The 25,074-nt window shown below is 48.3% G+C and overlaps 1 protein-coding gene across 1 annotated transcript in view; it reads left to right on the forward strand.

The window, feature by feature from the left end:
* The first annotated feature begins 22,366 nt into the window (after positions 1-22,366).
* The window catches only part of B3GNT7 (UDP-GlcNAc:betaGal beta-1,3-N-acetylglucosaminyltransferase 7), a 32,634-nt gene continuing 29,926 nt past the window's right edge, over positions 22,367-25,074 (forward strand). Inside the window, exon 1 of the mRNA XM_029616838.1 lies at positions 22,367-22,591. Coding sequence (XP_029472698.1) covers positions 22,548-22,591 — 44 coding nt within the window. The 5' untranslated portion in view covers positions 22,367-22,547. The remainder of the gene's footprint in view (positions 22,592-25,074) is intronic.

The raw sequence follows: 25,074 nt of genomic DNA on the forward strand, positions 1-25,074 counted from the left end.
AGTTAGCAGCGGTGGGTAAATGGCTTTCCCGGGCCTTGTGTTCTCTAACAGGAGGTTTGGGGAGGTCTCAGCATGGCTGTAAGGGTGAATTTCCAACTGTCTGGTCTGAGCTCAAGGATACCGTGGACCGAGTGGAAAATCTGCTCTATCCTCCAGTTTAGTTCCCAGATAAATCAAAGTAATTTGCAGATTCTGACTGCTCAGTATCTCTGAGTCCAACATCAGATGAAACCCTGAGGGCACTGGTCTCTTAGTCCTCTGCATGAGCTTCCTAGGGGCTTCTGCAGTAGACAGCAGGTGAGCTGCAACTTTCAGTGCTGACTCTTCAGCTTCTTCCCGCTGATTTTTCCAAAACCTAACATCTGTATCTCTTAGCGGCCCCAACCACAAACTAAAACAGAACTCACCAGCCGAGTCAAAAGGATTTCAGGTCATAGCGTTCATTTACCAAGTGGGTCCCTACTAATACAAGGGGCACCCGGCTGCACTGTGTGACAGGGCAAGCTTTACATTTCCACCACACAGAGAGTCCAGTGGTCCGGTCCGGCCATGCACCAGGACTCCCTGCAGACGCAGGCCCTAAATCCAGCCGCTGGGTGCCACCCTGACTCCCTCCCTCAGCCGTGCGGTTTGTACAGCTTCTCTTCCATCCTAAGCAACTGGTGTGAAGTGGAACCTACTCTGAGGAGAGGAGAGCGACGAGTGGAGTGCCTCAAGGATCGGTTTTGGGACCGGTTCTGCTCAGTATCTTTGTGAGCGGAAGGCGTTTAGAAGGAAACGGTTGTCTTTCTGTGGACGTCACTAGGATCTGCGGCAGAGTGATCGCGCCTGAAGGGGAAACTACAAGTCTAGCATGCTGGGATCCATCGCCATCAGGAGTCGCCATCCTGGGAAAGGAGCTTAGAGTCATTGTGCACCGTACATTGAAATCACAAAAAGCAAAGAGGGGGCTATCAGGACAGAATGGGATAGTAATGCCTGTGTACCGATGCATGGTGCATGCACACCACAGAGGACGGAGTAGGCTGCTGGGCAGAGCAGGGGGCTATGACCCAGGGAAGCCGGGGCTCCAATCCCGCTGCTGCTCCTGGGACCGTGGGGCAGGTCACTTCGTCCACTGTTACCTCGGGTACAAATGTAGATCCTGGGGAGAGGAAATACCCCCCCGGTACCTGAATGAAATCTGCTTTGACGTGTTTAGAAGACGGAATGAAGGATCACATCAATAAACTGAGTGCTGTGTGGTCTCATCTCCAAAAAAAAAAGGCAGAGCAGAATTAGAAAAGGGACAGAGAAGGGCGACCAAGACAATAAAAGGGGATGGAGCGAATCCCCTAAGAGGAGAGGCTAAAGAGGTTAGGGCTCTTCAGCCTGGAGAAGAGACGGCTGAGGGGGGATATGATAGAGGTCTGTAAAATGATGAGTGGAGTGGAGCGATTAAATAGGAAATGGTTAGAAAAGGAGGAGCAACAGGTTATATCAGCAGTAAATATCAGCGAAACATACAAGGCATTGCAATCATAGTGTGAATTATTTCATGATTACCAACAGCTTTTTTATGATTTACCTATTTTCTGGCAGTGCCTTTTACTCGCGCTGAGAGCCAACCTGAGAAGGAAAAGATATTGACCCCATCACAAAGATATGGCCCTATTTTTGTATTTTTTTTTTGCTAACCGCTCTCCTCTTCCCCGAGAGCTCATTCACACTTCCCCTGGGGGTTTCCCCACACCCACGGCTTTCCTGCTGAAATGCCCCTTCCTCGTGTCCCAAGCCCCCCCCCCCCCCCACCACTCCGGATCAAGGCTGGGGGCAAACGCCTGACCTGGGACTGCCCCTGCTGCTCTGGGGGAGGCCGCACCTGCTCCCTTACTCTCAAATTGCCCCCCCCCCCCTTCCCACCCCAGGACCTCCTCTTACGGGCACCGCAATCCTAAATTCAGAGCTGGGGCAGACATCCATGCAGGGAGCAAAAGTGCAGCTTGGAGGTTGCCTGTCGGAGAGACAGCCGGGAGCCAAGGTGAGAGAGGACGTGTAAGATGGATCCCGCTGGGCCAGGCTGATACTGTGCCGAAAGAGCCGGCTCCTTGTCCTAGCAACGTGCACTGGCAACTGTGCCCCCTCTGTCTTATCTGAAACCTGGCAGCGTGGCTGACCTTGGCAGAGGCCAGACGCATCCCGGGATGAACAAATCACTTTGCTGTGCGGGTCCCAGGAGGAGGCCTGTCAGGGTGGTTCTTATCAGGGCAGCAGGAAACGGCCGCTGTGAGTTCCAGCTGAAAGGTGCTGAGGGCCGGAGCCAAGGATCCTATCTTGCCCTTTCTCCCCCCCCCCCTCCCCCCCGGCTCCCTCCGCAGCTTCCGCTCTCCTCAGTAGGAGCCCAGAGACACCAGGCCCCTTCCTGATCCTGAACCTAAACTGAAGCTACAAGCAGATCACTGTAATGCGGACCAGAGCTGGAGGTCTTCACTCCTTGAGGCCTCAAACCAGCCTACCTGGCTTTCAGGGTAACCAATTTATGCAAAATTACTGGTAACAAAAAAAAAAATCTGATAAATATTTATTGTGGATTTCCTGAAAACTATACCTGTGAGTGAACCTTGAGACTAGGATTTCAGATCCCACTGTCCAACTCTATATATTGCTTCTAGGACTGGAGGGATCAGGGGATGGGAGCAGGGATACAGAGCCTGTCACCTCTAGGACTGGAGGGATCAGGGGATGGGGGCAGGGATACAGAGCCTGTCACCTCTAGGACTGGAGGGATCAGGGGATGGGGGCAGGGATACAGAGCCTGTCACCTCTAGGACTGGAGGGATCAGGGGATGGGGGCAGGGATACAGAGCCTGTCACCTCTAGGACTGGAGGGATCAGGGGATGGGCGCAGGGATACAGAGCCTGTCACCTCTAGGACTGGAGGGATCAGGGGATGGGCGCAGGGATACAGAGCCTGTCACCTCTAGGACCGGAGGGATCAGGGGATGGGTGCAGGGATACAGAGCTTGTCACCTCTAGGACTGGAGGGATCAGGGGATGGGCGCAGGGATACAGAGCCTGTCACCTCTAGGACTGGAGGGATCAGGGGATGGGCGCAGGGATACAGAGCCTGTCACCTCTAGGACTGGAGGGGGAGCAGGGGATGGGCGCAGGGATACAGAGCCTGTCACCTCTAGGACTGGAGAGATCAGGAGATGGGAGCAGGGATACAGAGCCTGTCACCTCTAGGACTGGAGGGATCGGGGATGGGAGCAGGGATACAGAGCCTGTCACCTCTAGGACTGGAGGGATCAGGGGATGGGGGCAGGGATACAGAGCCTGTCTCCTCTAGGCCTGGAGGGATCAGGGGATGGGAGGAGGGATCAGGGGATGGGTGCAGGGATACAGAGCCTGTCACCTCTAGGACTTGAGGGATCAGGGGATGGGAGCAGGGATACAGAGCCTGACACCTCTAGGACTGGAGGGGGAGCAGGGGATGGGCGCAGGGATACAGAGCCTGTCACCTCTAGGACCGGAGGGATCAGGGGATGGGAGGATGGGAGGAGGGATACAGAGCCTGTCACCTCTAGGACCGGAGGGATCAGGAGATGGGTGCAGGGATACAGAGCCTGTCACCTCTAGGACTGGAGGGATCAGGGGATGGGAGCAGGGATACAGAGCCTGTCATCTCTAGGACTGGAGGGATCAGAGGATGGGAGCAGGGATACAGAGCCCGTCACCTCTAGGACTGGAGGGATCAGGGGATGGGTGCAGGGATACAGAGCCTATAACCTCTAGGACTGGAGGGATCAGGGGATGGGTGCAGGGATACAGAGCCTGTCACCTCTAGGACTGGAGGGATCAGGGGATGGGCGCAGGGATACAGAGCCTGTCACCTCTAGGACTGGAGGGATCAGGGGATGGGCGCAGGGATACAGAGCCTGTCACCTCTAGGACTGGAGGGATCAGGGGATGGGCGCAGGGATACAGAACCTGTCACCTCTAGGACTGGAGGGATCAGGGGATGGGTGCAGGGATACAGAGCCTATAACCTCTAGGACTGGAGGGATCAGGGGATGGGCGCAGGGATACAGAGCCTGTCACCTCTAGGACTGGAGGGATCAGGGGATGGGCGCAGGGACATAGAGCCTGTCACCTCTAGGACTGGAGGGATCAGGGATGGTGCAGGGATACAGAGCCTGGCACCTCTAGGACTGGAGGGATCAGGGGATGGGTACAGGGATACAGAGCCTGTCACCTCTAGGACTGGAGGGCCCTGGGGGATGCGAGCAGGGATACAGAGCCTGTCACCTCTAGGACTGGCGGGATCGGGGATGGGAGCAGGGATACAGAGCCTGTCACCTCTAGGACTGGAGGGCCCTGGGGGATGTGAGCAGGGATACAGAGCCTGTCACCTCTAGGACTGGAGGGATCAGGGGCTGGGTGCAGGGATACAGAGCCTGGTACCTCCGGTGAGTCAGCACCTGACAACTGTGAGAGACAAACTTTCACGTTGCTTAATAGTGCAATCATAGTTTGAGATGGTTGGCAGTTTCTGCTGAGATAAATCATACAATCAATATTGTTAGACTCTTATCAGTAGGTCCCGCCCTCCTGGATACATTGTTGGAAAGGAAAGGCCAGCAGGGGTGGGCGGCTCTCCTACTGCCTCTCTGCTACTCCAGTGAGTGTTTGAGTGGTTGCCAGGTTCCTGCGCGAGTCTCCTGAGAGAGGGAAGCCTGCACCGCCACACGCGGGGTCTCTCACTCTGTCTCTGCCCCGAGTTCAGCAGCCCAGAAGTCCTATTTATTTTATGGGACTGGTTCTCAGGTTCATGTTTTTATGTTTCAGGTGTTTGTCCTCAATCTGACTCTGTAAGTATGAAACACACGAGGAGCTGGGCCTCAATAGCTGGAAAGTGTTTTCTATTTTGAGGTCACTGAGAAAAAAGATTAGAAATTGAACTTAACACAAAGGAACTTTTTAATTGCACCAGGGCTAGCCAGTGTGATCCCATTTTATTATCTGAAAATTCACCTTACCACAGAGAACAACTAAATCAGATTAGCAGGGGTGCAGTCTCCCTCCAGCAATCGCTCCTCTCTCCCCTCCCCTCCCCTCCATTCCAGCCGATCCTCTCTCGCCACACCCTCTCACTTACATCCCTCTCCTTCTTATAACCTCCTCCCTAACTTTAATGCTGACATGCCTCCCTGCCTCACCATCCCTCTCCTTCTTATAACCTCCTCCCTAACTTTAATGCTGACATGCCTCCCTGCCTCACCACCATCCCCATCCCCTCTCTCTCAGCTCTCTGCCGCATCGCCTCCAAAATAAATAAATCCCTCCCCTTCTCTCACTTCCCTCGGCTGTTTCTTCATTGATTTACAATTCCACCTTTTGATACTTTGAAGCAGATTCCGTTCAGGTACTGCAGATTATTTCCCTGTCCCAGAAGGCTGATCCCCTCTCAGCACCCAGGTCCTCTTCCATCCCCCAGCTGATCTGCCATTCCTTCTGTCTCTCACCTCCCCCCATAGCCCTCCCCTCTCCACCTGAAACATCCCTGAAACCCCTCCTGCGTTTTATCCCCTCCTCCGAACATCTCTCTGGCCAGCCAACCCAGAAACTTTTTCCTTTGAGCCCCGAGGCAAGGGTGGATGAAAGCTGTCGATCACCCTATTCTATTAGATCGATTGAGGAAATTGGGCTAACAAATAACACATTAAAATGGTTCTCCTCCTACTTAGAAAATCGACATTTTCAAGTCAAAATCAAAAATAGGACTTCAGATAAATTCGAATTAAATACCGGAGTTCCTCAAGGATCTTCGCTATCGGCCATATTATTTAACATATATATGGCACCAATATGTCATTTTTTTAAGTGGCCTTGGTCTAACCCATTATATATATGCTGATGACATTCAAATTCTCATTCCCATTACAACATCAATTAAACTTGTAGCAATGTACCTATCTCTCATTAAGAAACTTGTAACAAACATGAAATTAATGCTAAATGTTGAAAAAACAGAAATTATACTATTGGACAGGAGACATGGATACAATGAACCCATATCCATCACTCTGGAAGACAATATTACCAAACTTCAAATAAACAATAATGCAAGAGATTTAGGAGTAATCATAGACTCCGAACTGTCTTTAAAGAATCATATTACTAATAAACTTAAAGATGGATACAATAAACTGCACACGTTAAAATGACTAAAACCTTTATTGGACGAAAATAGTTTTAGAACAGTACTTCAGTTATTACTATTCGCTAATACTGACTACTGCAATACTCTACTTCTTGGTCTTCCTCAAACTACTATTCACCCCCTCCCAGTTTTTCAGAATGCAGCAGCACGGATTCTCACAAACGCTAGAAAATATGACCATATTGCACCAGGTTTGATCAAACTACACTGGCTACCCATCAACCGACGCACAGAGTATAAAACTCTATGCATTATTCATAAAATATTATACGGCGAAGCCACTGAATGGCTTAATGCCTCAATTAGGCTCCACACTCCACAAAGAAACCTCCGATCAAGTAACAAGGCCCTGCTCACTATTCCAACCATAGAAACAGCACGACTAACGCGAGTGAGAAACAGAGTGATCCCTATAGCTGGTCCTAAAACTTGGAACGAATTACCTGAAAAGCTAAGACTCCAACATAATATACGAGATTTTAAAAAGGAACTTAAAACACGGCTCTTTCATAAAGCTTCCACTGAATATGAGCAAACCCAACAAGATAACGTACAACAGCGAGCAAGAACAAACCTAGCAACCAATGAATAGCAGAGCTGATATTAATTTACTTTTAACTGTGCTCTTATCTTTTATTTATTGAACTTTTATTTTAGTTTTTAATTAATGCACGTGATTATTTTTACTTTTATTCCTCTTTTATATTACAAGTCCTATTGTTTCCGCAATTCTTTTATGAAGTAATATTATTGCAATGAACTTATTATTATGCTTTTATTGCATCTTTTCTCTTTCATATCTACTTTTATTGATTTGATTGTGATAGATTTTTATCTTAATGACAATATATAAAACCTGGAAATAAATAAAATAAAGAGGGGGCAGGCTGGCGCCAGGGGCACCACTTTTCTCTGAAGTAAATCTGATAGAGGGTGAGGAGAGAGGTGAAGTTTGCAGTCCCCATCGGCCCATACACACTCAGCCCTTCCCTTTCCTCCCTCCTATCATGACTGCTCCAAAGCAGCCTTGGCCTGTGAGCTAGGGCAGTCCCTCCTGACGCAGAAACTCATGTAAAAACCCTGCCCGCTGATGTCAGGCCCCATATTAACCTCCCTTAGTGCTGCTGCTGCCCCCTGGAGATATCACTGCCGTTTGGGGCACTTGTCACACCAGCTGAGAGATTTGTGATCCCATTTGGTGCCCTCGCTCACGGTTTGGGAAGCCCTGAATTACACATACAGTGTACATGATATGTGAATGCAACAGTGTCCTGGGCTAAGCAAGGACCTCCTGATTCCCGCATTAATGTTGCAGAGGCGCAAAGGCAATGCTCCAATTCATTCTGTAAACACACTGCCCCACCATACTCATACTGCCCCACTGCAGAACCACTGCAACATGGGCAGCGGCAGTGCAGACTCCCCTCACACACATGTTACAGCCCTATGACAGAACAAGTACAGCACAGGCAGCAGCAGTGCAAGCTTTACACACACACACACACACTGCCTCACAGGACAGGTACAGCATGGGCAGCTGCAGTGCAAGCTTTACACACACACACACACTGCCTCACAGGACAGGTACAGCACGGGCAGCAGCAGTGCAAGCTTTACACACACACACACACACACTGCCTCACAGGACAGGTACAGCATGGGCAGCTGCAGTGCAAGCTTTACACACACACACACACTGCCTCACAGGACAGGTACAGCACGGGCAGCAGCAGTGCAAGCTTTACACACACACACTGCCTGACAGGAGAGGTACAGCATGGGCAGCTGCAGTGCAAGCTTTACACACACACACACACACACACTTCCTCACAGGACAGGTACAGCACGGACAGCTGCAGTGCAAGCTTTACACACACACAAACACACACACTGCCTCACAGGACAGGTACAGCACGGATAGCAGCAGTGCAAACTTTACACACTCACACTGTCTCACAGGACAGGTACAGCACGGGCAGCGGCAGTGCAAGCTTTACACACACACACTGCCTCAGAGGAGAGGTACAGCACGGGGAGCAGCAGTACAAGCTTTACACACACACACACTGCCTGACAGGAGAGGTACAGCACAGGCAGCAGCAGTGCAAGCTTTACACTCACACACACACACACACACACACACACTGCCTCACAGGACAGGTACAGCACGGATAGCAGCAGTGCAAACTTTACACACTCACACTGCCTCAGAGGAGAGGTACAGCATGGGTAGCTGCAGTGCAAGCTTTACACTCACTCACACACACACACACACACACACTGCCTCACAGGACAGGTACAGCACGGGCAGCTGCAGTGCAAGCTTTACACACACACACACACAAACACACACACTGCCTCACAGGACAGGTACAGCACGGATAGCAGCAGTGCAAACTTTACACACTCACACTGTCTCACAGGATAGGTACAGCACGGGCAGCGGCAGTGCAAGCTTTACACACACACACTGCCTCAGAGGAGAGGTACAGCATGGGTAGCTGCAGTGCAAGCTTTACACACACACACACACACACACTGCCTCACAGGACAGGTACAGCATGGGCAGCAACAGTGCAAGCTTTACACACACACACACACACACACTGCCTCACAGGACAGGTACAGCACGGGCAGCAACAGTGCAAGTTTACACACACACACAGGGGTACATTTTTAAAAAAAGCACGAGCGCAAACAAAAGTACGCTGGATTTCAATAGATACGTGCGTAGCCATGCTTATCTTTTAAAATCCGGGGTCAGCGCGTGCAAGGGGGTGCACATTTGTGCACCTTGCGCGCGCCGAGCCCAGTGCGCACGGCCCGTTCCCTTTGAGGCCGTTCCGAAATCAGAGCGGCCTCGGAGGGAACTTTCCTTCCGCCTCCCCCCACCTTCCCCTATCTAACCCACCCCCCAGCCCTACCTAAATCCCCCTCCTAACCTTTATCCAGGAAGTTACGCCTGCCTCCGGGCAGTCATAACTTGCGCGCGCCGAATGTCTGCTGGCACGGCAGGCCCCGACACCAGGCTGCTGTGTCGGGCCACTCGGCCACGCCCCCGGACCGCCGCCATGTCCCCGAATACACCCGAACCGACACCACGCCCCCTGGCCATGCCCCTGAACCGCCCCGTTTTGCAAGCCCCGGGACATACGCGTGTCCCGGGGCTTGTGCGCGCCGCTGAGCCTATGCAAAATAGGCTCGGCGCGCGCAGGGGCAGATTTCCTCAGGTTACGCGCGTAGCCTTTGAAAATCTGCCCAACACTGCCTCACAGGACAGGTACAGCACAGGCAGCAGTGCAAGCTCCCCTCTCTCTTACACACACAAACAAACTACAACCAGGGGCGGCTCAGGGCGATGTGCTGCCTGACGCGAGGGATGAGATGCTGTCCTCCCTCCTTCTCCCCCCAGGCATGGCACGACACGACACAGGTCATATCATCGAGAGGAGGGTCTCTTTGTAGTCTGGCTACTTTGGTGATTTTAAATGTTGTGGAACAGAGAAAGCAGGGATCAGAGTTTCCACAGAAGTGGCAGACTGGCAGTGATAATGTTTCTGGGAAGCTGGCAACCCTGCCACACTCCCAGGAAGCCTAAGACCTGCCTCCCACCGTTTCCCCAGCATTTTCCCCTGGAGGAGTGGGAGATGGGTGAGTGGTAGGGTCCTTGTGTCACAAGCTCTCTGGACCAGTGCAAGGGCATTAAGCACTCTAGGCAAATTTTACAGCCTTATGACCATGCCACCCTGCCCTCACCACACACAATTGCAAATTCTGCATTTATAATAAAGTTAACATTAAAAAGGATATTGAAAGTATAGTATTTTGAAGTAAAGTTATCACAAAATATCAGAACAATGAAAAAAAAAAAATCTCATGCAGAATGCATCTGGTATTAGGCCTATTGTAATGCATGTTGGGTGTAATTCAGAATAAACTGAATTACAATTAAAATATTGTAAACCTCTCATACTAAAAGAGCACTGACTGCCAGCACTCAAACAGTAAAAACCCTAACTATTGCAAGTATTACACTAGGCCTTAAACACCAATACACCTGCAGAAGAAGCCTTACACAGAAACTACAGATTAACAGAATACCTATCCTTGGATACACATGCAGAACACGGACAGAGCCTCACCAAATACAGACCAAAGAGACCATAAAGTATAAATAGAAACGTGCAGACAAAAACTGAACTGGAAACCACAGCAAGCCAGCCTCTGTATTCAGTGCAACAATGTAAAAATCCCATTCTTCGAAACAATAAAATCAAGGACTATAAAGCAATCAATCATAAGAGAAAACCATACTAATACAAAGAATAAATATTTCAAAACAGTTAATGAATAGGGATGACTTTTTTGGCTTAGTTTTACAAGCACTGATTCTCACTGGTCTAGATTACAGTAATGCCCTCTATATAGGCCTTCCAGCCAATTCAATCCAAGTTCATTCAGTTAAATCAGAATGCAGCTGCTCTTACATTTGCGAATTCTACCCGCATGAATGTATCACACCCATCCTCCAATCCTTGCATTGGCTACCTATATCCTTTTGTACACAGCATAAAAAATCTCACGGTGATTCACAATTTAATATGCAGTAACTCTTCTCTCTGGTTATGTATCACCTCACGTATCTACCAACCTGGAAGCCACCTCTGTTCAGCAAATAAATACTTCCTTGGCATTCCTACAAGTAAGATAGCTCGACTTGCCCTCACTAGAGAGCGCGCTTTTTCTATCACTGGGCCCTGATGTTTAAGAGTCTAAGAAAAATTAAAAAAACATACCTCTTTAAAACAGGCTTTTAGCAACACAGGTTGAAAAGGTTTCTGTCAGTTTGGATTAATATTTTTATTATTTAAACACCGAAGCATGTCCGGAAGTAAATGTTTTCATTTCTTTTTCTGTAAATTGTAAATTGGTCACTGTATATTTTTTTAATTTTTAGTTTTAAATGTCCTAAGTTGTTTTATTAATTAACACTGTGAATGTCATATTGTAAACTGCCCCGATCAACATTGTTTGAAGGGTGCAGTATATAAAAAATGTTAAATAAACAGCTAATAATTAAAAAAAAATCATATAAAATTATATATTTTTTCCCAAATATCAATAAAATTTCAAAATAGCAGACATATCAAATAACACCCAATAATTAAAACTTTTGATTTCCAGTCACCCTGTCATTGCTGTGGATTAGTGTGTGAGGCAGGGCGGGGGAACTTTCTCCTCTCATATATATATATATATATATATATATATATATACATACACACACACACACACACACACACACACACAATGATGCTCTTACACATGCTCTCACACATTCTCTTTCATACACAGATACACTCACACACACATGCTCTCTCACACGGAAGTGTGCACACTCTCTCATAGGTATGCGTGCTCACATGCTCTCTCACACGTATGCGTTCCCACATGCTCTCTCACACATATGCGTGCACGCATGCTCTCTCACACGTATGCGTGCACGCACGCTCTCTCACACGTATGCGTGCTCACGCTCTCATACGTATGCCTGCTCACACGCTCTCTCATACGTATGCGTGCACACACACTCTCTCATACGTAGGCGTGCACAAGCTCTCCCACATATGCTGCCTCTCCCCTTCTTTTTTTTTTCCTGTGGGTGGGTTAAGTTCTGTAGGCAGTAGAACAGAGGCCACTCATGTTCTCCTGCTGTGTGCCTGTCTTCTTTGCTGCTGCCGGCCAGCACGGCTTCCACCCTTCTTCACTGCCACCAGCAGCTGGCACAATCTCTGTCTCATCTTCGCCTCTGGCAGGTTGGGCTCTGCCGACGCAGCCTCCCTTCTTCACCCCCTGAAATGCCACAGACCATTCCATTTTACACAAACCAAAATATCTATGCCACGTGCTTGGTTTTTTTTTTTTTGCTTAGGCTTTTTATGTCTTCCTTTTGCTTTATCTCCGAACAGTGACCGCAGGGGAAGGCAGGAAGACTCGAGATTGGTCTGCTTGGGCATTCTTTCCTCTTCTTTTCATTTGCTTACATTTTTACTATGCCATAGCATGTCACGCGCACCCCCTTCCCTGAGCAGTGCCTGCCTGCCCCCGGCCTCCCCGCAATGAGGAGCAATGTCTTTAGCCTGGGCCCAGAGGTGCAGCTCTTTGCAGGGAGACGGATGCCGTGCGGGCTGGGTGCCTGCCAGTGCACGCTAGCTTGAGGGGGTGCATGTCCGTTCCCCCCCTCCCCACACACGGACACAGACACACACATGTCTGTATGGGTGGAGGGAGGGATGGGGGGAGGGGGAGTCTCTGCCTGCGCTCTGGCTTTAAACAGGCAGCCTGCCAAACCTCTGCGTCCCTGCCTAAGAAAAGGAGCAGTGTGACCTGCAGGCCGCCGGCCCCCCAGGGAGCTGGAGATGTGAAAACCGGGCCAATGTTCCCAGTGAACGCTCTGAAAGGTGGCAGTGTGTCGGCAGAACTGGAAACAGGGCCAGGCGCTGGCAGAGCAGGAAGCTCTGCACGTCCTGGCCCCAGGGACTGTCCCTGCTGCCATCTCCCTCTTATCTGTGTTTCGGCCGCAGCACCGTTAGCATTCGCCGTTCCTCCGCTGGTACCACCCGCCCTTTGCCCTGTGCCAGCTGCAGTTAGCTTTTTTTTTTGTATTGCTTTCTGGGTAACTTTGAGGACATTTGGCATCTATTCTATTTTGTTTACCCTCACGGCTTTCATAGATCGCTTTCCTTATTGCTTTCTGAGCTTTTTTTTTTATCCGGTGCTGTCCCTGAAGACGCTGCTCTTCACTGACTCTTCCACAGCTCTGCTCCATCACTTCCTCTCAGCTATGCATTTCTGCTTTCCAGGGATGCAAACTATTTGTACACATGACAGAGAGTTCCCAAATATTGTGACTAGTGAAAATGTGCCAGAAGTGAAGGTCGGCACAAGCAGCATTTGCAGAGCTGTAAGCTAGGACACTTTCTAACCAAGTGCAAACCAATTTGAGATCTAAAGACCGGACCCTCGTGACCTCAAGCTCTGTAACTATATAATAAAGAGGAAAACTGCTCCGAACCTGTATCTCTGGAATGCAAACTGAGCTCCAGCCCTCCATACTCTCCAGCTCCGCCCCCTCACTCCCTGTACTCTCCAGCTCCGCCCCCTCGCTCCCTGTACTCTCCAGCTCCGCCCCCTCTCTTTATTGTCCAAGTCACTGTCTACTACCACATATTGAAACTGAGTTCTACCCCTCTCTCTGGCTTTACTCTTCAGCTGTGCCCCCCTCTCTCTATGAATTATCCAATCCCTTCTCTACTACCATTAGTACTCCCCACCCAGCGTGCACTCTCTACCACCACACATCTCAGTTATGCACTTCCTACACTTCACAGTATTTCCCCATCCCTGGATGGGCTTTTACTACTACTGTGTTATAACTTCCTGACCCTTAGGGGGTCTATCAACTGTGCCACAGTAACACTGGAAGCTAAAGTGCATTTTATCGCAGATTATGGTTGCATTAAACTGAACACAGTCATTTTAATGTGGCCACAATCTGGGTCTTGCTCTGCAGCCTGTGCTACGCGGCCTGGAATTGAGGATCTAATTAGCATGGACCAGGAAGAGCACCAGAACCAGGGGGTCCCTCCATCCCACCAAACCAATGAAGACCCCCACCCCCCATCTCCATAAAAAAAAAGGTTTCCCTTCACCCCACCAACAGTGAAGCTTTTCTTCACTGATCCAGTCAAGGCCTCTCCAGTCCCAGCCACCAATGAAGATGACCCCCAGCCTTTCTCCACCACCATAGTTCCTAATGCCCTGAAGACCCCTGCATCCACACTTCAGAATGACCTGACCCTTATGGAGGTCCAAAATCCCTGCCTTTGGCCATCCACCCCTCTCCAGGGCTGGAGGAGTGGGGAGAGGAGGAGAGCAGGCCACCTGGTTTGACCTGCAGGTATGTGCAGTGCTGCTATTCAGTCAAGGAGCGGTGAAGCGGCAGGGGTCAGGTAGGCCACTCTCCTCCTCCTGCTTCCCCAGTGCAAGGGAAGTTTGGTATACCCTGGAAGGGCGTCAGTGGGGGAATCTCAGAGCATATCAGGGACTTCTGCTCAGGGTTAGAGGAAGTGTGGGGGAGGATGGAGGCCCAGGATACCTCCTTCCCCAGAGGTTACCCCACATTCACAAAGTATTCAGACCTCCTTCACTATTTCCACATTTTGTTACGTTACAGCCTTATTCCAAAATGGTCAATGTGCATTTTTTTCTCCCCTCAGTCCCAATACCCCATAATGACAAAGCAAAATCAGGTTTGTAGAAATTTGTAATTTACATAAGTATTCAGACCCTTTACTCAGCAAGCGGAATATTAAATAAATTAAAATAAATACGTTGTTGATTTATATTTATTTATGATAAATATTTTGCAGCGATTACAGCCTCGAGTCTTCTTGGGTACGATGCTACAATCTTGGCCCACCTGGATTTGGGCATTTTCTCCCAGTCTTCTCTGCAGATCCTCTCAAGCTCTGTCAGGTTGGATGGGGAGCGTCGATTCCCAGCTTTTTTCAGGTCTCTCCAGAGAAGTTTGATTGGGTTGAAGTCCAGGCTCTGGCTGGGCCATTGAAGGACATTCACAGACTTGTGCCGAAGCCTCTCCTGCATTGTCTTGGCTGTGTGTTTAAGGTGCTTGTTCTATCGTCGCCCCAGGCTGAGGTCCAGAGCGCTCTGGAGCCGGTTTTCATTAGGGATCTCTCTGTACTTTGCTCTGTTCATCTTTCCCTTGATCCTGACCATGCTTCACCATGGTGATGGTATTTGCTAGGTGATGAGCAGTTCCTGGTTTCCTCCCGACATGACTCTTGGCATTCAGGACAAAGTATTCAATATTGGTTTCATCAGACCCACGGAATCTTGTCTATAATGCTCCAAGAGTCCCTTAAGTGCCTTTAAGCAAACTCCAAGTGGGCTGTCATGTGCCTTTTAATGAGGAGTGGCTTTCATCTGGCCACTCTACCATAAAGCTCTGATTGGTGGAGTGCCACAGAGATGGTTGTCCTTCTGGAAGGTTCTCCCATCTCCAGAGTGGAATTCTGGAGCTCTATCAGAATGGCCATTGAGTTCTTGGTCACCTCCCCTGATTGCTCAGTTTGGGTGGGTAGCCAGCTCTAAAAGATTCCCGGTGATTATAAACTTCTTCCATTTAAGAATGATGGAGGCCACTGTGTTCTTCGGGACCTTCAGTGCTGCAGCAATTTTTTTGTGCCCTTCCCCAGATCTGTGCCTCAATACAATCCTGTCCCAGAGGTCTACAGATAATTCCATGGTTTCAATTTTGCTCTGACACAAGGCAGTCCAGCAGCAAGAGGAAGGCCTCCCAGTCTTTTGCATAGAGTGTCACATGTATGATTTTTTTACCTGCCGGTGAGAAACTGTACATGTGCATGCGATGCAAAGAGCTCCTGGCTCTCAGAGAACGAGTCCGATCTCTGGAGGCTAGAGTAGCAGACCTGGAGGAGCTGAGGCAGACAGAGAGGTATATAGATGAGACCTTCAGGGACATAGTAGCCAAGTCCCAACTTCAGACTGCAGCCCTGGTGCTGCCTTGGAGGAGGAAGGTCTCATGATTGGAGAGCACCAACCTGGTGCAGCAGGAAAGGATCCTGTAGCAAGGACCTGATCTCCAGGTGGTGAATTGTCCTCTTGCACCGAGGATATCTCCCCAAGGCCTACTGCCCAGGAGGGAAGGGTTAGGTTGGCAGTCTTAGTTGGCGATTCGATTGTTAGGAATGTAGATAGCTGGGTGACTGGTTGGCGTGAGGATCGTCTGGTAACATGCCTACCTGGTGCGAAGGTGGCGGACCTCACGCGTCACCTAGATAGGATTTTAGACAGTGCTGGGGAGGAGCCGGCTGTTGTGGTACATGTGGGCACCAACGACATAGGAAAATGTGGGAGGGAGGTTCTGGAAGCCAAATTTAGGCTCTTAGGTAGAAAACTTAAATCCAGAACCTCCAGGGTGGCATTCTCCGAAATGCTCCCTGTTCCATGCGCAGGTCCCCAGAGGCAGGCAGAGCTCCGGAGTCTCAATGCGTGGATGAGACGATGGTGCAAGGAAGAGGGATTCAGTTTCGTTAGGAACTGGGGAACGTTTTGGGGAAGGGGGAGACTTTTCTGAAGGGATGGGCTCCACCTTAACCAGGGTGGAACCAGACTGCTGGCGCTAACCTTTAAAAAGGAGATAGAGCAGCTTTTAAACTAGAACAAAAGGGGAAAGCCGACAGTCGCTCAGCAGCGCATGGTTCGGAGAGAGGTATCTTCAAAGGATACTAATGATGCATTAGAATTGGGGCATCCCGACAGTGAGGTTCCAATAATTAGAAAAGTAGTCCAAGTGCCGATAACTAAAAACTCACCTGAGCTAAAAAATTCTAATGTATCCCTGTCAACTGAAAAGCAGAATGAAAATATAAACAAAAAACAAACTTTGAAATGTTTGTATGCTAATGCCAGAAGTCTAAGAAGTAAGATAGGAGAATTAGAATGTATAGCAGTGAATGATGACATAGACTTAATTGGCATCTCAGAGACATGGTGGAAAGAGGATAACCAATGGGACAGTGCTATACCGGGGTACAAATTATATCGCAATGACAGAGAGGAGCACTCGGGAGGAGGTGTGGCGCTTTATGTCCGGGATGCATAGAATCCAACAGGATAAAGATCCTCCATGAGACTAAGGGCTGGATATTCAGAATTACGCAAGCGCATAGATTTGTGCACGCAACCCGGCGCACACAAATCTACGCCCGATTTTAGAACATGTGCGTGCATGTTATAAAAGCAGGGGTCGGTGTGCGCAAGGGGGTGCACAATTGTACACCTTGTGCGCGCTGAGCTGTGCTGCCTTCCCCCGTTTCCCCTAACCTGACCTTCCCACCCCTTTCCCTAACCTTTCCTCCTCCTAGCCCTACTCTAACCCCCCCCCCCCCAAAAAGTTTTATTTTACCTTTTGCTCCTGCCTGCAGCCTGCCAGCATGTGATCCTTCAACACAGTGGCAATGGCTGCTGTGTCGGAGGCCTCTGGCCCACCCCTTTATTAAAGCATCCCGGGGCTTTACACGCATTGCCGGGCCTTTTTAAAATCCGGCCCAAATTGCAGAAGGACCTTGCAAGACTGGAAGATTGGGCTTCCAAATGGCAGATGAAATTTAATGTGGACAAGTGCAAGGTGATGCATATAGGGAAAAATAACCCTTGCTGTAGTTACACAATGTTGGGTTCCATATTAGGTGCTACAACCCAAGAAAGAGATCTAGGTGTCCTAGTGGATAACACATTGAAATCGTCGGCTCAGTGTGCTGCGGCAGTCAAAAAAGCAAACAGAATGCTGGGAATTATTAGGAAGGGAATGGTGAATAAAACGGAAAATGTCATAATGCCTCTGTATCGCTCCATGGTGAGACCGCACCTTGAATACTGTGTACAATTCTGGTCGCCGCATCTCAAAAAAGATATAGTTGTGATGGAGAAGGTACAGAGAAGGGCAACCAAAATGATAAAGGGGATGGAACAGCTCCCCTATGAGGAAAGACTAAAGAGGTTAGGACTTTTCAGCTTGGAGAAGAGACGACTGAGGGGGGATATGATAGAGGTGTTTAAAATCATGAGAGGTCTAGAACGGGTAGATGTGACTCGGTTATTTACACTTTCGAATAATAGAAGGACTAGGGGGCATTCCATGAAGTTAGCAAATAGCTCATTTAAAACAAATCAGAGAAAATTCTTTTTCACTCAATGCATAGTTAAGCTCTGGAATTCACTGCCAGAGGATGTGGTTAGTGCAGTTAGTGTAGCTGGGCTTAAAAAAGGTTTGGATAAATTCCTAGAGGAAAAATCCATAAACTGCTATTAATTGATTAGCAATAGTAGCTTGAGATTTATTTAATGTTTGGGTACTTGCCAGGTACTTGTAGCTTGTTGGAAACAGGATGCTGGGCTCGATGGACCCTTGGTCTGACCCAGCATGGCAACGTCTTATGTTCTAAGCGTGGGACCTTATGTAGACAGGCGTGTGCCTTTCCAAATCATGTCCAATCATGGATGCACCTGAGCTCAACTTTGAGTGTCCTAGCAAAGGATCTGAATACTTATATAAATATATATTTTTTAATTTATTTGTACAAATTTCTATAAACCTTAATTTGCTTTGTCATTATGGGGTATTGTGTGTAGATTGAGGAGGGGAAAAAATGCATATTATCCATTTTAGAATAAGGCTGTAACGTAACAAAATGTGGAAACAGTGAAGGGATCTGAATACTTTCTGAATGCACTGTAAGTACACAACCAAAGGTGCACAACATGGCCAAAGGAGATGTGTAACGCACCTTTTACACAGCTTAATTGATAGACCCGACCCCCCCCCCCCCCCCAAAAAAAAAAAAGGCAGGACGACAAGTGCACAGCCACAACGGAGGGACAGCAGGACTGGCTCAGCTTGCTCTTTATCACATGGGATAAAAGCAGAGCCCTCTCAGGAAAACTGGGGTACAGGGTAACAAGTCAAAGGGGGCTCCAAAATCTGAGCAGTAAGAACAAAATCTAAACTGAGGATGACGTTTTCTCAGGGCTTCCCCGCAGCCCTCTCAGGGGCTTTAATGATGATTCCTACAGGCTGAAGCTCTCTCTGAATGCCAGTTCCCAATGCAATCATCGTTCCCCCCCCCAATATCCTTTTATATTGATATTTTCACAGCTCAAACAAATGGAGAGTCGATTTTTATTTTTTGTTAAGGTGCGTTCAGCAGTCAGGTGTCAAATTTACCCGTTCAAGGCTACGAAGTTCTTGGAAGTAACGCGGATGGCGATGCAATCAAGGGTGCTCGGCTCTCTGCCCAGGCGAGCCCCGCAGGTGCGCTCACAAATTATCGCGCGTCCGCGTAAATCCCACGCTAACCACCAGGGCATTAGCTGTTTCCCCTCAGGGCGGTGCTGGGGATTTAACTCCCGGTCAGAGGCGGAGTAAGGTTCCCAGGGCCAGTGTTAGTCTATGGAGCTGTACCTGGAGATCCTGGGCTCGGGATTTACACGCAGAAAACGGGATTTGGGCAGTGACCTGGACATGGCGCTTGTTCTTCTTGATCTTCGTTCAGGGTTGGATACGGTGGAGCCTTCTATTTTATTATCTGCATTGCAGGCCTTGGGTACCTGTGATTTAGCTCAGGTTTGGGGTTGTATTTTTTTCACAACTCGCTTTATTCCTCTCTTTCGGATAGAGCTGAGTTGGTTACAAATTGGAGCAAATAGTTCAGATGCGTAGAAGCTGAATTGGGTGTTACTTTTGGAAATGTATCTGACAACAAGGCTGTCACGGGATTAACACTGCTGAGTATGTGGATGAGATCCAGGTTCTGGGCCCTTCATTTGCAACAAAAGTGAAGCTGAATGCTGGGTTTCAGATGATTTTTGGCTGATTGGAAGCGAATAAACTTAAGTCTTAATCGATCTGAAAAATGGAGGCTTTATGGATCAGGCGACCTCCAGAGGTGGAGCTGAAGTCCTGAAAATGTTGATTTTGATGCTCATCTAACTTTCTGGTCTTCCTTTTTTCACTTGCAGAGAATTTGTAACTTGTGTGCTTGTTGAGGTTGGGGAGGATGTGATAACAACTAATCCTGCCTTCACTTTAACTAGATCGAAGTTTTTTGCAGTTCTCTGAATATTGGGCTCCCAGCAGTTCACGATACTGTGGCCCATCATACGATCATATAACTTCCTGCACTGAGCTTAGTTTAGTTTGATCGATTTCATCTGGTGCTGTTCAACAATAATCAAAGTGGTTAACAATAAAAGTAATAAGCCATAAAAACATAAAATAACAACATACAGCAATAAAAACAGAGTACAAAGTAAAAATCACTTTGTGGTCTCCCTATTTTATTTCAGATTCAGTTTGATTTTTTTTGTATTATTATTTTTATTAATGTATGCACAGAGAAATAGAACGTTAACATCGCCTTACTGAATAATTATTTTCTTTTTGCGCTCGAGTCTTACGTGCGTTCATTACACAGAGCACAACTTTTGTTTTTAATTTGTTAGCTATTCCGTAAGGGCCTTAGCGGATATAAAGAAGAAGATATTCTCCCACCCGAAATTATAAGAATTCCCTGATTTGTAAACTCCTAAACTCTTCTGCCTTAGGTAGGTCAGCCCTGCCAGTACTCGCTAGGAGGTAGTAACGGGAAGAAGCAGCGCTTGCAAGCTTGACCCAATGTTTTTCTACCAAGGCTTTCCGTAAGGTAAGGCCTCTCTTCTCTTTGGTGAAGGTGTGAGCTGCAGGGCTGAGCCAGCTGCGGCCCAAAAAGCAGGGAGTCGTTTAATGCCAGCAAGGCAGAGGGCAGCATTCAAGGAAAAGCAGAATAAAAGGAATGGTCTTTGATTAAGCGTTGGTCAAGTTATGGCCAGAAGAACACTGGGGCATAGGTGAAGCCACGGCAAGAAGTTGAGATAAGTTGAATCACTTGTGCACTTTTAAAGGTTTAAATAAAAAAAAAAAAAAAAAAGCAAACACGATAATATTGGGAAATAGTAAATGAGGTAAAATCAAGTGCCAACGTACATGAAATTGGTTGCAGCCCATTGCGGGCAAGAGCCAAAAGACTGTATACACGTGAGCACATTAAAATCTGATACTAAGTCCCTTATTATAAAAAGAAAAATGGTTATAACTTAAAGATTTTGAAATTCCTCTTCAATGCTGCTTATTGAATGTATAATTACATGTAACTATGCCATGCCTGCATGACACTTTGATATAGATCCACTCTTCAGCTGTCCGTGCTGTATTCAAGCTGTACACATATCAGTGGGATGTCTGCATGGAGCTCTGATGTACATTTGTTTTGCCTATCTGTGCTGTATACATGTTTTACCTTGTATCAGTGTGATGCTGCATGATGCTTTGATATAGATCCCTCTTCAGCTGTCCTTACTGTATTCAAACTGTACACATATCAGTGGATGTCTGCATGGAGCTCGGATGTAGATCGATTTGTTTGTGTTTGTCTGTGGCTGTATTCAATGCTTAACCTGTATCAAGTGTGATGCCTGCAGGGGGATCTGGATGTACATCACTCTTCAGCTGTGTCCTACTGTATTCAAGCTGTACACATGCAGTGGGGATTCCTGCAATGGAGCTCTGATGGAGATCGATTTGTTTGCCTTGTCTTGCGCGTATTCATGCTTTAAACCTGTAATCAGTGGGATGCCTGCCACACAGATCTGATGTACAATTCCAATTCTTCAAGGCTGTCCGTACTGTGATTCAAGCCTGTACACATATCATGGGGAATGGTCTGCATGGAGCTCTGATTTAGATCGATTTGTTTTGCTTGTCTGTGCTGTATTCATGCTTTACCTGTATCAGTGGGATGCCTGCACACAGATGTGATGTACATCCACTCTCCAGTTGTCTGGGTGTAGGAATGGGATGCCTGTATGGGGCGCTGATCTAGATCCATTCTCAGTGCTTTATCAGTGTGACGCCTGCACTGGCCCCTGCTTTTCCTGGATTTTTAACGGTAGGAGCAGCAAAGATCAGCAGCGTTTCCTCAGTGAGAAAAAGGGACGGAATTAAGCAGAGACCTCACGACTCTGCCTGTGTAACTGCAGCAGTTTCTCCCCAAGTGCTTTACAGTGAGATCCGAGCAAAGGGACAGGGGGGAGAGGAAGGGAGGAGTCAGACGTGATCGCTCTTCTGCAAATATCCCTTCATGTGTTCCTAACAAAAGTTTCCTCCAACTGCCAGGGAAAGCAGGTTTTTCTTCTTCCTCTGGGGACGGCAGTGAAAGGGTTGAATACCTGTCACAGGCTCAGTCCCTTTGACTCCACCTCAGGGGAGGAGAGACTGCCCCTGAGAGCAGAGAAGGGCCAGTGGTCAATATGTGTATCTCTGAAGCCGGGTGTGTGTGAGTTAGAGCAGAGCGTACAAGTGTGTGTGTGTCTCTATCTCTGGGGCAGGGAGTGTGTGTGTGTGAGTCTCTGGCTGGAGCAGAGAGAGAGAGTGTGTGTGTGTGTGTGGTGTGTATGTGTGTGTGTGTGTGTGAGAGAGAGAGAGAGAGAGTGTCTCTGGCTGGAGCAGAGAGAGAGAGAGAGTGTTTGTGTGTGTGTGTGAGTCTCTGGCTGGAGCAGAGAGAGTGTTTGTGTGTGTGTGTGAGAGAGAGAGTGTCTCTGGCTGCAGCAGAGAGACTGTGTGTGTGTGTGTGAGTGTCTCTGGCTGGAGAGGGTCTGGATTCTGGACATCCCGAGCAGCCCAAGGCTGGTGGCAGCGTTTCCCCTGATGGCAAACTGCCCAGCACTCATCCAGCCCAGGATGCTCCCCTGGTGAGTCGCCTTTTCCTTCGCTTTCACGGGGCCGGGGGGCAGTGAGGGGCTGGGGCTGGGGCAGGAGCACTTCCAGTCCTGACTCTCAGAGAGAAAGCCGGGGGTGGTTTTAGCTGCTTTTCGCACATTTCATTTCAGCCTTGTTGGTGCTCTGGGAAGCAGCTTTGTGCCGCGTGAAATCCTTGCAAACTCTCAGCGCAGTAATTTTGCTAATTATAGGGAAGGCAGTAATTGCTTTATAAGGAGGGGGAGATCGCTTCTCGCTTACCTTCTCCTTTTCTTTTTTTTTTTTCCACTTTCTCTCTTACTCCTTCTTCCCCTCCCTCCATCAGATTCAGGAGGATTTCTTGGCTAAGGTGCTTATATTTATTAATTTATTTTTCTGGTGGATTTTTATATTCCGCTTTTCGCACTTTTTTCAGCGCTTCAAAGCGGATTACATTCAGGTGCTGTAGGGATTTCCTTGCACTGTAGGTCCTGGTGCTGCTCCCCATTGTCTCCGCTTCTGCCCCTGGGGACCAGGAGAAACCACAAAGTTGCTTGCTGAAGCCCCCGTATCTCCCCCTTTTCCATGGGATTATACCCATGGCTGCAAAAAGTGGCCCCAGCCATGGAAGGGCGCGGGCCCCTGAGGAAGAGATTGGGATAAGCAGGGGACGGCAGCTGGCTCTCCCCCCCCCCCCCCAATAGAGGAGGAGAGCGGAGCCTTTTCCTCTGCCCCTAAGGTGTCCCAGAGCCCCCAGGGTGGAAGGAGGGAAGGGGGGGGGAGCAGGGGAAGGAGGAAGTGACAGGGGATGAGAGAATCCGCAGTGTGAGAGGGGGGAGAGTTGACGGAGAAGGATGAGAGACTGAGAGAGGGGGTAAGAGACAGGCAGGGGGGAGTGATTGAGTTAGAGGGAATTAGCACCAAAGAGAGAGAGAAGGGGGATCTCCTCCCTCCCCCAGTCCCAGATCCTCCCCCCCCCCATCTCCCCTGCTATTTCCTCTTTCTTCTCCGTCTCCACTCTCTTCCTCCGTGTCCTCCTCCTCCTGTCCCTTCTCCTTATCCTTCACCACCCTCCTTCCCTCCCTCCCTTTCAGACCCTTCTCTCCTACCCTCCCTTCCCTGCACTGATCACTAAGATTCTTCCCCCCCCCCACCCCAAAAGAAATATTAGATGGCATTTGAAAGACGACCCTGGATTGGCCATGCGCAGTGAGCAGGGCAGCTCAGTAAAGAGGCGTCCCCTGCACGGTCCGGCGAGATTTAGCTGGGGAGGGGGTGAGAGAAGTTTCCATTCTTCACAGCCACAGCAATCACTGCCCCCCACACCCGGTCAGGTCCCTTGCAAAGGTGGCTGAAGGTCCCTGAGACATTTGGCTGCTGCTGCAGGGAGATGCGCCTCTCCTCTCACTAGAAGCCGGGTTATGTTTACTATGAAAAGCCATCCCTCACAGCTCGTTTGCCGACCCTCCAATCAAGGAGAAGTCAGTTAGTAATTTCCTGTGATTTTTTCCTCCGTGGATACTTTTTGTTGATTATTTTATGTTAATAGGCATAGTTTATTGAGACTTTTACTTTTACATTTAGTATTTTAGTTCTTGTTATGTAATTTTATCAAACGCCAACAGAAGAGACCACATCACACCTATCCTAAAAAATCTGCATTGGCTTCCTGTAAGCTTCAGCATCTTACACAAATGTCTCACCATCATTCACAAATCAGTTTACAATCAAACCCCCATCGATATCCAATACCCACTCACTCTACACACGTCCCTAAGACCGATCAGAGAAGCCTACAGGGGATCGCTTCACCCCCCCCCCCCCCCAGCCAAATCCACACTCCACTCAGCCACCAAAGAGAGCCTTCTCGACAGTGGCACCGAACATTTGGAATGCTATGCCCTCTGACCTTAGACTAGAACCCTGTCTATTGACCTTCAGAAAAAAAAGTGAAGACTTGGCTATTCCAACAAGCCTTCCCTTAATCTGGGACCTCTCCAGCTACAGGCTCACTCCAAGGCCCTCTAGTCATCGCATTTGTAAATATTGTTGTATTGATATGGTTTAGTTCCGAATTCTTCTGCCATTGGCTCCTCTTATTCCCAGTTTGAGTTCCCCTGTTTTATTGTAACTTTCGTTTATTCTTGGATATGTTAATGTTCCTTCCCTATGTTCCATGTAAACCGATCTGATTTGATCAGTATCAAGAATGTCGGTATATAAAAGCACTAAATAAATAAATAAATACATTTTATATTATTTTAAGTATATATCTGATAGTTCCCTCATGATTGGTTTAAATTTTATTGTATTTTATGTTTTATTTATGAAGCACTGATTTTTTATGTATTTTAATTAAGAAACACTGTAAACCGGTGTGAAGGTATACACCAACATCGCTATAGAAAATTAAGTAAATAAATAAATATAAATTCTCTTTACCCGGCAGGAGGTGTCCTGGGGTTCTACGGCCTGGTGTAATATTTGCTTTGCTGCC

This window comes from Rhinatrema bivittatum, chromosome 9, assembly GCF_901001135.1.
Source record: "Rhinatrema bivittatum chromosome 9, aRhiBiv1.1, whole genome shotgun sequence".
NCBI classification, from domain to species: domain Eukaryota; kingdom Metazoa; phylum Chordata; class Amphibia; order Gymnophiona; family Rhinatrematidae; genus Rhinatrema; species Rhinatrema bivittatum.